This window comes from Crinia signifera, chromosome 4 (assembly GCF_055691185.1).
Source record: "Crinia signifera chromosome 4, ASM5569118v1, whole genome shotgun sequence".
Taxonomy (NCBI): domain Eukaryota; kingdom Metazoa; phylum Chordata; class Amphibia; order Anura; family Myobatrachidae; genus Crinia; species Crinia signifera.
Window position 1 is genome coordinate 297165508 of NC_139220.1, and position 14744 is coordinate 297180251.

General features: G+C 47.1%; 1 protein-coding gene and 1 pseudogene across 3 annotated transcripts in view; one reads left to right on the forward strand and one right to left on the reverse strand.

Annotated features, from left to right (window-relative positions):
• The window catches only part of SPC24 (SPC24 component of NDC80 kinetochore complex), a 65070-nt gene extending 63318 nt beyond the window's left edge, over window positions 1-1752 (forward strand). For all 3 annotated transcript variants that reach the window (XM_083185116.1, XM_083185114.1, XM_083185115.1), the window contains exon 6: window positions 1534-1752. In XM_083185116.1, coding sequence (XP_083041242.1) covers window positions 1534-1640 — 107 coding nt within the window. In that variant the 3' untranslated portion in view covers window positions 1641-1752. The remainder of the gene's footprint in view (window positions 1-1533) is intronic.
• An 11845-nt stretch (window positions 1753-13597) lies between these two features.
• Window positions 13598-13805, reverse strand: LOC146076269 (U2 spliceosomal RNA; annotated as a pseudogene).
• Window positions 13806-14744: the final 939 nt, after the last annotated feature.

Here is a 14744-nt window from a genome sequence, read left to right on the forward strand (position 1 = left end):
GGTTCCCTTCTGCATCTGGACCTACATCTCCTGGCTTTCACAGCGTTTGAATCCACGATTTTGAAAACGTTTATGATCATAACTATATGTCTGTTGTGGATGTTGACCTTTTAACTGTCAACTCTAGTTCAAACCGCACCGTGTTTATTTTACCTTGTGATGCACGCTCCCTCGTAGTCCGTATAGCAAGGCATAAAACTATGTGCAGGCAGGTATTTTGGAACTACCCTGTAATTGACTATTGTAGTGTAGTTCAAATTGCACACTGTGTGCAGTCCAAATTGTATAGCGCACATTGTATGGCTCAATTCGCACCTAGCACACATCTCACCGTGTGTGGGCACCATAAGATCTGGATCCAAAGCTCTGTTTTCATTAAAGGTGCGAGTATTTGCTTTATCCAAATGACAAGGCGTGGCTCGAGGACAAGTAGCCTGTGTAAATCGGGATTCCGGTTGTCGGGCTCCTGACAGTCGGGATTCCGATGTTGGTGAAAGGACCGTCTGTGAGTCATCCGGCACCAGTGTCATTTAATGTCCTCCTAGTATGGTGTTAATGGTTTAATAACAGTCAGTTCTTCAACGGAGCAGTGTTGTCATATCATGAAGGAAGACACCCATCCATTCTTGTTATTATGCTAGTTGGGCTGATCGGTGTATAGAGGATGCAGAGCTACAAAGCAGTGACCTGAGGGAAGGAATGGAGATAGTAGGAACACAGAAGCCACAGACTCATAGTAGAAGAAGCAGGGTCATTCAGCAGCACTGAACAGTGATCGGAGGAAGGGAATAGAGGCAGCAGGAAGCCACAGACTGAGAGTTTTATAGTAGAAGTGGCAGGGTCTCCAACAGTGCAGAGCAGTGATATGAGGAAGGGAAGAGAGACTGCATGAAGCCACAGACTGAGAGTTATATAGTAGAAGAAGCATGGTACACAGCAGCACTGAGCAGTGATGGGAGGAAGGGAACAGAGGCAGCAGGAAGCCACAGACTGAGTATTATGTAGCAGAAGAGGCAGGGTCACACAGCAGCACTGAGCAGTGATGGGAGAAAGGGAACAGAGGCAGCAGGAAGCCACAGACTGAGAGTTATATAGTAGAAGAAGCATGGTACACAGCAGCACTGAGCAGTGATGGGAGGAAGGGAATAGAGGCAGCAGGAAGCCACAGACTGAGAGTTATATAGTAGAAGAAGCATGGTACACAGCAGCACTGAGCAGTGATGGGAGGAAGGGAATAGAGGCAGCAGGAAGCCACAGACTGAGAGTTATATAGTAGAAGAAGCATGGTACACAGCAGCACTGAGCAGTGATGGGAGGAAGGGAACAGAGGCAGCAGGAAGCCACAGACTGAGTATTATGTAGCAGAAGAGGCAGGGTCACACAGCAGCACATACTTGCCACACTGATGCAGATGTTGATGTCAAACAGATTTTGCATGTTGGTAATAAAGCTACAAAACAATACAATAGAAGTAATGCCTATGTTTAATTTGCGCTGTCTTCTATACTATTTCCCTAACTGGAACAAATTCAGTCCACTATGGAGGAGATATTGCTCAGCCCATCAGCATTGACAGCACCCAACACTCAAAAGTCTTCATCTGCAACTATCTATGGAGCCTGCTGTCCACAGACTGGTGACTCGCCACCAGTTTTATTAACAATTGTTTTTAAAATATATCCGTTATTTATTGTACTCCTCAAGTTGTGTATACATGTTTTATGTACTTTTTCCAATAAATGTAGTTATCTGGTTTTCTCTCATTATTTAACACTGAATATAAACATGTACATAGACCATGGAAAGGATTTTTATAAAACATTATGAAGTTCTTGTCAGAATAGCGAGTGTAAGTTGTTTATTCTTTTTATGTTCCTTTGTTTTTCCCTTTTTACTTTATCCATTAAAACTGCAAATCCAGAGGAGAGGGAAGAGACAACAGAATTTGAATGGTTAACCCCTAAATGCCCAGCAGCCCAGTGAACACTTGCAGGGGTGCATTGGGTGGGATGCAGTTTAAATCCCGGCGTTCAGAATCCCGACACTTTCTCCCTCCGTGGGTGTCCACAACACCCCTGGAGGGAGAATAAATTAGCGTGGCGAGCTCGCAATTGGGGGCGATCCACGTCCCCCCCTTGTCGGGATTTTGGCGGTCGGGATTTTGAACGCCGGGATTTCATACTGAATCCGCATTGGGTTGGTGGACCAGGATCAATTCATATTATTTATGGTCAATGTACCAGGCAAAACCAGTGCTTGTGGCTGCCAATCATAACATATGTGGACAAACAGGAGCAAATCCTGTCCCTCACCAGATAACTGTGACATATAGGGCAGAATTCAATGAGGCTGATTCGCCATATTTTATGGCGATTTTGTGCTATTTTCGGGCTGTAAGGCGATTTTTTTGACTAAAACTGTGAATCACCCTATTCAATGACCAGATGTCGAATACATTTCAAGGTTTTTATCACCATGATTCACCGAGTAGCAATCGCTATCTTTTTATGGTGAAGTGGAATGTGAACTTTTAAAATAAAGTGTTTTGTTTTTTACATTTGGTGTCAAAAAATCAGGAATTTTATTCTGAGGAGGGGCATGCTATTTTTATTCATGTGCTGTAAGCACATGAATATATATTTAATAAAAAAAAAAAAATTATATATATATATATTTTTTTTTACACAGAGCAGCCAGCAGGGGGGCGGGAGCCGAGCCGCTCATTAGATATTCATATATTCACTGCACCCGATCATTACATATGCACGATCGGGTGTAGTGAATACCCGGTCCCCTGTTGGCTATCCCGGGGGGCAGCCTGTGCTGCCTGGCACCCGGGGAGCCAACCTCCCCCCCACAAACGTTCTGGGGCAGGCAGGGAGACTTCCATCTCCCTGCCTGTCACCGTGTCAGGGGCAGTGAGCCCCTAACTCGTTGAATACTGGAGCCTGCGAGGCTCCGGAATGCGGCGGGCAGTGGCGAATGTGCAGCGAATCCTAAACAGGATTCGCTGCACATCGTCAAAATTCTCATTGAATACATTGAGTACTGAATGTACTTAATTTGATTTTCTGCAAAATCGCATCCGATATCGCATGCGATTTTGTATAGGATTCAATGTTAACAAGGTCCTGTTCATTTCCCCACTATCCAAGTGGGCATAGAGTTGATTTTATATAGCGCGGCGAGCGGACGCGGAAAACATTTTAAGTAATCCGCGGCCCCTCACGGGGCTCGCTGCGCTCGCCACGCTTTATAAAATCAACTCTATGCCCACTTGGATAGTGGTGAAATGAACAGGACTATGTTAACATTGAATCCTATGGAAAATCGCATATCGGATGCGTTTCGATGTGCTTTTTCCGACCCGATTTTAAAATCGGGCGCCCAGATACTACATAAGTACCGCATTTTATGAAGAACCAATTTTTTCTTTTCTTTCTATAACTGGGTAAGTGGGTTTCTTAGACGGTAGATTGTAGATCCAAGAGGTTGGTCTGACCCATGAACCCTGTGACAGCAGAGGGAGGTTTAAGATGGGTGTGCCTAGCACTTTACTATCCATCCGTGTTGACATCTGTTGGGCATAGTAATCTGGTGAGCGGGTCTCCAGACGGATATCCTGAAAGTGTATAAAATAAGGAAATATAGTGTACACACTTTGCCTGATTCAGACTTGTATGAAACCCCCCCTAGTACAAATCTGATGGTGATGATACTGCGTGCGGGCAGAAAGGGTCCTGTGTCTTCGCACGCAGTCCCTACAAGCCTGTGTTTTGTAAATTTGGTGGCCGTTACTGCGCTTATCCCTCTGTATGTGGGGCAGCTTAACTGAGTGGTCCGTACTCAAATTATGGGTTAAACAAATAGTAATTGTTAAGCGCTCACCTAGGTTGTGTATCTATATGCAAATAACTGACAAAATGCTGGTGTTTATGAGAAAAATTACTTTTTGTGTAACAGAAGTTAAATGTTCTCCTGTGTATGTGAGAATGAGTGACAAAATTGCTGATGATGTGAAATCAAAGGTGTTTTTATTTACAGTTGCAAACAAGTGTACATCGGAAATAACTGAAATCAGGGTGGGTGATGTGAGCCTTGAATGAGCCCCTTTGGGGGAATTGGGGTGCCAGCAGGTCCCTTTCTACCATAAGCCTAAACAGGCTTATGTCTCATACAGGTGGGGGTGGTGTGGGGGCTGCCAGTAATAAGCCCTTGCGGGTGTAAGGGGTCAGCAGAACCCTTTAACCATAAGCCGGTGGGCTTATGTCTTATGTCGGCAGATGGGTGGGGAAATGGGGTATGGGGGTGCAGGTACAGTCCAAGGTGACAACAGTGGCTGGAGGCAAAGTCAATGAATCGCTTGGTGGGTTGTGCTGGGTAGCGGCGTCCCGCTCCCAGGAGTCTTACCCACGTGATCCTCTTGCAGAGTGGTACGCAGCGGTGCTGTGCTGTGGTCCCTGTCTGCCAACGCCAGTCCGAGGTGAGGGATGCTCACCCGGCTGGCTGAGATGTGCGTGGCCGCTTGGCTGGAGGTGCGGCCTGCTCGGACGCGACTTCCGTGTTGGAAGGGGACGCGGCGCGACTTCCTGGTTAGTCGCGATGACGTCACTGCGGGAACGAACGCTCGACTCCGGCTAGGAGGAGACTTCTTGTAGTATATCACTGGATGTTTTGAAGTGCTGTGTGATGATGTCCAACGCGTTTCAGCCTCTGTGGGCCTTTATCAAGGATGCTGTAGGTTGAGGCTGGAGTGTTTATATGCTCGATGGGCGTGCCAAACGACCAGTTCAGTGATGTGATTGGTCCACGCTCTCCGCCTCTGATTGGACATGAGTGGTTGTCACTCATGGAAGGGGAGGGGGGGGGGGTTAAGACGGCAGTGTGCAGCTAAAATGGGTTATTAACCCTGTGTGAGCTGGAAATTATAGCGTTTTGTCAGCATACAGTGGATAGCGGAGTGTTGTTGGTGTATTGTCTGTAGATTATGATGTGAGTGTATTAGCAGTGTTGTTAAGGAGTCCTAGTACTAAGTTTAATGTGGATGTGGATGGTCAGCTTTACGGGGATGTCTGTCAGCTCTACGGGGTGTGTGTGATTTTATGATACAGTAAGGTGTCATGTGTGCATAAGGTGGTGAGGATCACAGCTTTTCATTATATTGTGGGTAGATACTGGATTTACTAGCCCAGATGGCTATTGTGGAAATCTATGTTCAATCCTCTAGGGGTCAGGGTTTTGATTGTGTAAATCCAGAATAGTTCTCTTTTATTGAGGGTGTCCATGTGGTTGCCTCCTCTCCAATTTTTTGGGGGGATCTCTATTCCTATGAAGAATAGGTCCTTGGGGTTGCTATTGTGCTTTGTTTTGTAGTGTAAGGAAATGCTGTGGTTCTCATATCCTATGCGAATGTTCCTGATGTGCTCGTAGATTCGTTGTTTAAGTGTGCGTGTGGTCCTTCCTATGTATTCGAGACCACAGGGGCACCTGAGAAGATAGATCACCCCTGTGTGTTCACATGATGTCTGATGTGTGATTTTAAATGTTTTAGCTATGGTTGTAGATGTCCATGTTTGTATTTTCTTGGTTGTTTTTGTGGTTAAGTTTTTGCAGCCTGCACATTTTCCACAGTAGTGGAAACCTGTGGTGTGGTCTATGGTTGTTTGGGTAGATGTCTTGGGTTTTATGTGATTGTGTACCAATCTTTTTCTGATATCAGGTGCCTTGCGATATGTCATTTTGGGTCTGTTGGGTATTGCGGGGGTGAGGTCAGGGTCTTGCTGCAGGATGTGCCAGTGTTTTTTGAGGATGTTGTGGAATTGTTTAGCTGATTTGTTGTATGTGGTGATAAATGCTACCTCATTGTTTTCTGTCTGGTTGTGTTTGGGTTTGGTTTGAAGTGTAGTGGATCTGTCGAGTGCTGTGATTTCGTTCAGGGCGGTTTTGACTATGTGCTGGTCGTACATTTTCTCATTGAATTGTTCCATGAGTTCTGTGCTTTGTGTTATGAAATCTTCTGTCTTGGAGCAATTCCTTCTGATGCGTCGGAATTGCCCCTTCGGGATGTTTTGTAACCATGGTCTGTGGTGTGCACTAGTGTAGAGTATGTAGCTGTTGTGTTTTGTGTTGTTTGTCAGATCGCATGACCTGTTTCTCGTTCCTAAATTCAACATGGATTGGAAGTTATATTGCGGCTATGGTAGTGAAGTCAGGGCCGGATTTGTGCCTAGGCCCGTGAGGCACCGGCCTCAGGGCGGCACCAATTAAGGGCGGCAGGCAGGCTGACATTCTGTTAAATGGCACAGCGGGTGGACAGCGGCGAGTGATGAGCACCGCCACCGCAGCCATGAACTATCATATGTCGACGGCAGCGCCGCTCGTCACCCGCCACTGCCCACCCACTCTGCCATGCACATTACATCACCGCTTAGTTGCTGGGTCCAACGGTCCCCCTACGCGTCCTGAAATGGCTCAGACTCACTGCTGCCGGCTCCCACCCATTGGCTACTCTACACACAGTCTATTGACTGCTGTGTATCCGGCAGCTGAGCTGTCAGTCACAGTGTGTGAGACGGAGAGAGACTGACGGAGACACTGTGCTAATCACTGTACTAATAAGTGCCTCCCTCCCTTCAAGTCCTCCGTACAGTGAGCAGTCCAGAGTGCTTAAAAAAATATTAAGGTGGGCTACAGTTACATTTTTATGAAATATATATAAATAACAATGTATATACATATATGATTACATTAAAATAGGGGGAGGGGGGACACAAAAATGTTGTGCCTAGGGGCGGCCTGACCCCTAAATTCGCCCCTGAGTGAAGTTGTAATAGTTCTGGTCTTCATTAATCAAAGAAGTTTATATTTTTTGAGACTTCCATGCTTCTATGTTACATCTAATGTTAGGAGACCCCTAGTGGCTAAATATTGTATTTATAGCCAACAGGGAACTGTTCTTTTCTAGATTGAAACATCCCATCTGATAATGGCAGAAACAAAAATATTTACTGACACGTAAGAAAAATATTAAATAAAGACCACACAATTTCAATAAACAAATACAAGAACATCTATGTATGTGCATCTAAGTTGCAGCTGTAGCAATAGCCAGATAGTGATACTGAATATAAGCTGTACAAATAATGTATAGTGTATAGAAGTTACAAAGGGGTCTATGTACTAAGCCGTGAATGGAAATACAGCACCATCCAATCAGCTCCTAAATGCCATGTTACAGACTTTAGATTGGAGATTTATTAAGCTTGGAGAAGAGATAAACTGGAGATAAAGCGGAGAAAAGGTAAAAGGAGATAAAGCACCAGCCAATCAACTCCCAACTGTCTTTTTCAAACACAGCTGATTGGCTGGTGCTTTATCTCCTTTTACCTTTTCTCCGATTTATCTCCAGTTTATCTCTTCTCCAAGCTTAATAAATCTGCCCCTTAATTAATCATTTCGGCAGTTGGTTGGTTTGGACTTTACCTCTCTGTCCTAGACATAAGGGATTGAAAAGTAAGCCTTGAAAATTAATAAAGTGGACGGAGATAAAGTGCGCTGCAGAATCTGTGTACGCTATATAAGAAACTGCTAATAAATAAATAATAACTATGGCCGTCAGGAGCTGATTGGCTGGTACATGTCTTTATTAATTTTCAAGGCTAGTACATCTGACCCCTAGAACAGACCCATGATGGTCCTAATAGCATCATTATCAAACAAAATGTAACAATTGCTCCCGAACAGCACCAATATGCTGCCGCATGGTGGTTCCAGTGTCGATATTTTATATACACAGGTATAGGGAACTGCTCAAATATAAGCATATTTGTCTATTTTGGAATAATTGGAAGACGCATTTGGGGGATGGTAACCAGCCATTTTCGGGGAGTGACAGGAAAAACACAGACATAGGGCCAGATTCTCTAAGCTTCAAAAGTGATAAAATAAAGAGAGTGATAAACAGCCAGCCAATCAGCTCCTGCCTGAGATTTTTCAAACACAGTCTGTGACATTACAGGTAGGAGCTGATTGGCTGGCTGTTTATCACTCTCCATTTTATCACTTTTGAAGCTTAGAGAATCTGGCCCAGGGTGTGTGACGCCAGATACAGCCTCAATCAGCCTGTTTCTATAGCAGAGTTGCGGAAGGGTCAGGGTTAAGGCCACATACACTAGGACGATTCACACACAATTTCGGCTTTTTTTTGTAGCGATCAATCGAATGAAAGGATTTTAATTGCATGTGACTGACTGCAGGTCCGATGCGATGCCCGGTCTTGATTGACAGCAGATGCGATGCATGGTCCCATGCGCATGTCACCAGAGCCTGTGAGTCTCACCGGCTGCAGAAGCACTCTGTTAGATTGTTTCCAAGTTAGGCAGGCTTAGCTGGGATTGCACACGATAAGGTCCCGGGCGGCCCAAGGGGGATCGCAGGGGGGATTTCTCAGAGGGAAAAAGTCACCCTAGTGCAGGGGTGGGCCCGCGGGCCGGATACGGTCCGTGAACCAATCCTGACTGGCCCGCTGTGCCACTGAGGACATGTTTTGCACTCCATATGGGAGCAGCCGGACGGGATTTCCTCAGCGGCACCGCATAACCCGGCTCCCCGCTGCCCTGACTCAACTGAGTGACAGCTGAGCCGTCAGTGCCACAGAGCAAGGCAGTGGAGTGACGGCTCAGCTGTCCCGTAGTGTGCTAGGTAGATGCCGGAGGCTCACTGATTAGCTGAGTCACAGGTTGTGCAGGAGGCAGGATCCCGGGAGGTGCCTGCTGTGTGGATGGAGGCTGCTTGGAGGAGAGACGGAGTCTTTGCTCTCCTCTTGTCTCTGTGCTATAGCCCAGAGCTGCTGTAGGCTGCTCCCTACAAACCAAGTAATACAGTCTGTTTTTTATATATAGAATTTAAGCTAATACTGTCTGGTGTAATATGAATTTGTGTGCGGCCCGCAAATATTTACTGGAATTGTTAAGTGGCCCCCCAGTCAAAATAATTGCCCATCCCTGCTCTCGTGTATGCCTTTCATTGCGCACAGACTGCACAATTCGGAGAAATCGTCCGTTGGTGAGGGAGTAGCAAATGGATTTGCAGCCGTATAACGACCTGGTAATTTTTCGCAAGCCATTGGCAGATTTGCAAAGGTCGTGATTTTACTCTGGTGGGGGGACTATCTGTAAAATCGCTGAGCAGCGATCAGGTCTGAATAACCCCCAATGTCATAAATTATCTCAATCAATTGAAGGACGGAATTTTGCCCATCATTTGGAGAACTTGCTAGTGACGATTCTACAGTCTGCAAGTGCTGAACTTATACAGTGTGGTCGGTCTCCTGGAACACCAGTTGAAATAATTGTGTGCCCTGGCTTTAGCCAATAATTAGCGCCAGGCTTGTGGAATATTGCTGTGGAACTTCGAGCACCTTGATCCATTTGGTTGCTTCATGCACCTATTGCAGTGGTTCTCAAACTTGGTCCTCAGGACCCCACACAGTTCACATTTTCCAGGTCACCCTGACAGGTGCACTCATTACTGACTGACACATTTTAAAAGATCCACAGGTGGAGCTAATTATTTCACTTGTGATTTTGTGAGGAGACCTGCAAAACATGCACCGCGTGGGGTCCTGAGGGCCGACTTTGAGAACCTGTGACCTAGTGAATTTGGCATGGCATTAGACCCTGTATAAGCCTCTTGATCAGACAGACACTAATGTGCAATTCCCACTTCTCTGTTACACATCACCACCAGTTAGAAGACCGGAGAAAGCCTCTAACAAGCTGCTGGGTACTTACTGCTTCCTGGTGTGCTGGTCTGCTTCCTGGTTTGCTGGACTGCTTCCTGGTGTGCTGGTCTGCTTCCTGGTGTGCTGGTCTGCTTCTTGATCATCTGTAATAAGTAGTAGTGTAGCCAGAGGTTTCTCCTGAGTGGAAGGTCTGGATCCCAGATCAATGTCCTGGGATGATGTTCTCCCATCACAGATCATAGGCAAGGGCGTAACTACCATAGGTGCAAGGGGTGCAGCTGCTATGGGGCCCAGAGCTGAAGGGGGCCAATCTTTACTGTCTAAGTAATATGTTTTACATACATTTGTCACCATCAGTTGCTAAATAGGGGGCCCTTTCAAACCTTTGCTATGGGGCCTACGAATATCTAGTTACGCCACAGATCATAGGTATGTATATTGATGTGTTCTAAAATATCAGCGATTGCTGCCGATGTTTCTCCTATATTGTTAACTTGTTGACCCTTAAATATCTGCTATTCTGTGGGTTTTTATTCTGTGTCTTTTATATATTACATTTTTGTGGTATCAAGTGTTGCAAAAGTTCAATATTTAACATGTTGGGATTTTTTTGTAAGTAGCAAATGACCTTTTGAAAGTGTCTCCCCATCCCCCCCCCCCGGGGTACATTCCTCAGCTCATCATGAGGTAGTGACTATGGACCTTGTTCAGGTCCGTTCGCACAGGGACCTCATACACCCACTGCCAATACACGGATCGCTGGATGCACGCACCCAGGACTGTGGGCAGAGGCTGGAGATGGGGAGGCGGGTGACCCAATTAGCATATGTGAATGTCAGCGTTTTATGGGTGTTCCCATGACAACGATGGGTGTTCTCATGTTAATGAGGCCATGACGTGGCCAACGGGGGCGGGCAGCTGATATCACCAGATGCCCTCCCATTTCCTTCAGAGCACCCTTACATATGCGTGCACATTCCACATCATTAGATGGTCGCCGAACCCTTCACAAGGCGGGGTTAGGATGACTCGCAAGGAGGGGTATACGCATCCGAGCCAATCTTCCAGAATAACCCCCTACACGTGTGAATCAGCTGACATGCTGTGTCACATCAGAGAAACTTACCCTACCAGTTTTGTGTTGGCGAACCTGCAACCAACGGGATTCACCAGCAACGCTGAGTAGATAACTGTCTTTCAATCCTAAACTAATTGGTTACAGATTTGTTAAATCAATTCTAATCTAGAGGGTGATTCAGACCTGTTCCCTAGCAGAATCCGTTCCCTAGCAGAAATCGTTACCTAGCAGAATCCGTTCCCTAGCAGAATCCGTTCCCTAGCAGAAACCGTTCCCTAGCAGAATCCGTTTCCTAGCAGAATCCGTTCCCTAGCAGAATCCGTTCCCTAGCAGAAACCGTTCCCTAGCAGAATCCGTTCCCTAGCAGAATCCGTTCCCTAGCAGAATCCGTTCCCTAGCAGAAACCGTTCCCTAGCAGAATCCGTTCCCTAGCAGAATCCGTTCCCTAGCAGAATCCGTTCCCTAGCAGAAACCGTTCCCTAGCAGAATCCGTTCCCTAGCAGAAACCGTTCCCTAGCAGAATCCGTTCCCTAGCAGAAACCGTTCCCTAGCAGAATCCGTTCCCTACAGAATCCGTTCCCTAGCAGAAACCGTTCCCTAGCAGAATCCGTTCCCTAGCAGAATCCGTTCCCTAGCAGAATCCGTTCCCTAGCAGAATCCGTTCCCTAGCAGAAACCGTTCCCTAGCAGAATCCGTTCCCTAGCAGAAACCGTTCCCTAGCAGAATCCGTTCCCTAGCAGAATCCGTTCCCTAGCAGAAACCGTTCCCTAGCAGAATCCGTTCCCTAGCAGAATCCGTTCCCTAGCAGAAACCGTTCCCTAGCAGAATCCGTTCCCTAGCAGAATCCGTTCCCTAGCAGAAACCGTTCCCTAGCAGAATCCGTTCCCTAGCAGAATCCGTTCCCTAGCAGAATCCGTTCCCTAGCAGAAACCGTTCCCTAGCAGAATCCGTTCCCTAGCAGAATCCGTTCCCTAGCAGAAACCGTTCCCTAGCAGAATCCGTTCCCTAGCAGAAACGGTTCCCTAGCAGAATCCGTTCCCTAGCAGAAACCGTTCCCTAGCAGAATCCGTTCCCTAGCAGAAACCGTTCCCTAGCAGAATCCGTTCCCTAGCAGAATCCGTTCCCTAGCAGAAACCGTTCCCTAGCAGAATCCGTTCCCTAGCAGAAACCGTTCCCTAGCAGAATCCGTTCCCTAGCAGAATCCGTTCCCTAGCAGAAACCGTTCCCTAGCAGAATCCGTTCCCTAGCAGAATCCGTTCCCTAGCAGAAACCGTTCCCTAGCAGAATCCGTTCCCTAGCAGAATCCGTTCCCTAGCAGAAACCGTTCCCTAGCAGAATCCGTTCCCTAGCAGAATCCGTTCCCTAGCAGAATCCGTTCCCTAGCAGAATCCGTTCCCTAGCAGAAACCGTTCCCTAGCAGAATCCGTTCCCTAGCAGAATCCGTTCCCTAGCAGAAACCGTTCCCTAGCAGAATCCGTTCCCTAGCAGAAACCGTTCCCTAGCAGAATCCGTTCCCTAGCAGAATCCGTTCCCTAGCAGAATCCGTTCCCTAGCAGAAACCGTTCCCAAGCAGAATCCGTTCCCTAGCAGAAACCGTTCCCTAGCAGAAACCGTTCCCTAGCAGAATCCGTTCCCTAGCAGAAACCGTTCCCTAGCAGAATCCGTTCCCTAGCAGAATCCGTTCCCTAGCAGAAACCGTTCCCTAGCAGAATCCGTTCCCTAGCAGAATCCGTTCCCTAGCAGAAACCGTTCCCTAGCAGAATCCGTTCCCTAGCAGAAACCGTTCCCTAGCAGAAACCGTTCCCTAGCAGAATCCGTTCCCTAGCAGAAACCGTTCCCTAGCAGAAACCGTTACCTAGCAGAATCCGTTCCCTAGCAGAATCCGTTCCCTAGCAGAATCCGTTCCCTAGCAGAATCCGTTCCCTAGCAGAATCCGTTCCCTAGCAGAAACCGTTCCCTAGCAGAATCCGTTCCCTAGCAGAATCCGTTCCCTAGCAGAAACCGTTCCCTAGCAGAATCCGTTCCCTAGCAGAATCCGTTCCCTAGCAGAATCCGTTCCCTAGCAGAAACCGTTCCCTAGCAGAATCCGTTCCCTAGCAGAAACCGTTCCCTAGCAGAATCCGTTCCCTAGCAGAATCCGTTCCCTAGCAGAAACCGTTCCCTAGCAGAATCCGTTCCCTAGCAGAAACCGTTCCCTAGCAGAATCCGTTCCCTAGCAGAAACCGTTCCCTAGCAGAATCCGTTCCCTAGCAGAAACCGTTCCCTAGCAGAATCCGTTCCCTAGCAGAAACCGTTCCCTAGCAGAAACCGTTCCCTAGCAGAATCCGTTCCCTAGCAGAATCCGTTCCCTAGCAGAAACCGTTCCCTAGCAGAAACCGTTCCCTAGCAGAATCCGTTCCCTAGCAGAAACCGTTCCCTAGCAGAAACTGTTCCCTAGAAGAATCCGTTCCCTAGCAGAATCCGTTCCCTAGCAGAATCCGGCAGCAGATGCTTGTGCATGCACATCCGGAGAGAAATCATGCGATGGTCGCTCACCATTAAATGATGTCTCCACCGTTCGCTAAGAAAAGTAAGCCAGGACTGACCGTTCCAGCGCCCGCTATCTGCTGGATATGGGGCAGGCGCTGATGTCATAGACATGTCATGGATACGCCTGCAAGCATAGACACGCCTACATTACCAGGTGTCCGCCCAGTGTTGTCATGGATATCATGCCCATAAAACGCAGGGTGGACTCCTGTGTCCACCCCCTGCCCACCTGCCACTGAGTGAATGCCATTGTGAGTATGAAACGCACCGAAAGCGTTCCCACATGGGCATATACGCGCATGCGCAACCACGAAACATTGCCCTGGGGTAAGGATGGCCATCGACCATTGATGATTTGAAATCATCGATGGTTTATGGCTGATGTTGAATACTTTTGCCACCCACTGATAAGAACAGATACTACACTTGATCTCAGCCAAAAGGCAGAGAAGCGATAATGGAATTGTGGGTAATTTGTGGGGGCGTGGCTCTCACTGCAGGACTCCATGGAATCCTCTTCAGCTCAGAGTGTTATTGGTATTCCATATTATTGGAAGTGCCTCTCCTTCTCCGCTTCACACGTGTGCTGGAAATAATCTTTACACAGTAGATGTAATGTAGCATTTTTCCATTGTGTACATACATACACAACTATCTGTGCATTGTAAATGTTATGTAAACATAGATTTCCCGGGGCCTGCTCTGTTCTGTCTGTCTGGACATGTGCGACGCTGTCTGGACTGGCCAAGATCTGTCCGACTGGTTCAGGTGAGTTCCAGAACATATTCGATATGGTTTGTATGCAGTCAGCATGTTTTGTAACAGCCCTGACATAATCTTTTTGTAGGATCATTGACAGTCATCAGTCACATTGACGTTACACATGCAGCGCTATCATACACGATAGTTCCTGCAATATCACAGGTATGGAAGCCATGCTCAGGATTTTGTCAGTCCCCACAATACATGGTAATACAATGATTAAATGTTGTTTATTACAGGATTGGGCCATTATATATAGAATAGTATATAGTAGAATAGATGGAGTCCCATGATGCAGTTACTTTCTAGATTTGCGCATGCGCAGGCCAATCCTGGAATCCCAGGATTGGAAGCTCCAATCCCGGAATTCAAATCCTGGCGTTTTTAGGGCCAAATCCCGGGATCCCGCCGATCCCGATCCCGGGATTGGCCACCCTAGTGCTGGAGGAAAGTCTAGGGAAGCTGCTCTGATTGCAGTCAGAGCCAGGCATGAGTAGTCGATCTGCGAGGACTTGACAAAGCCAGGTATGAGTAGTCGATCTACAAGGCCTGATTATGCTTTCAGGATCAGATGGAACCCCACAATGTAATCCTGTATCCCTGAATTATTAATTTAGGGCTTGGCTTCCTTAT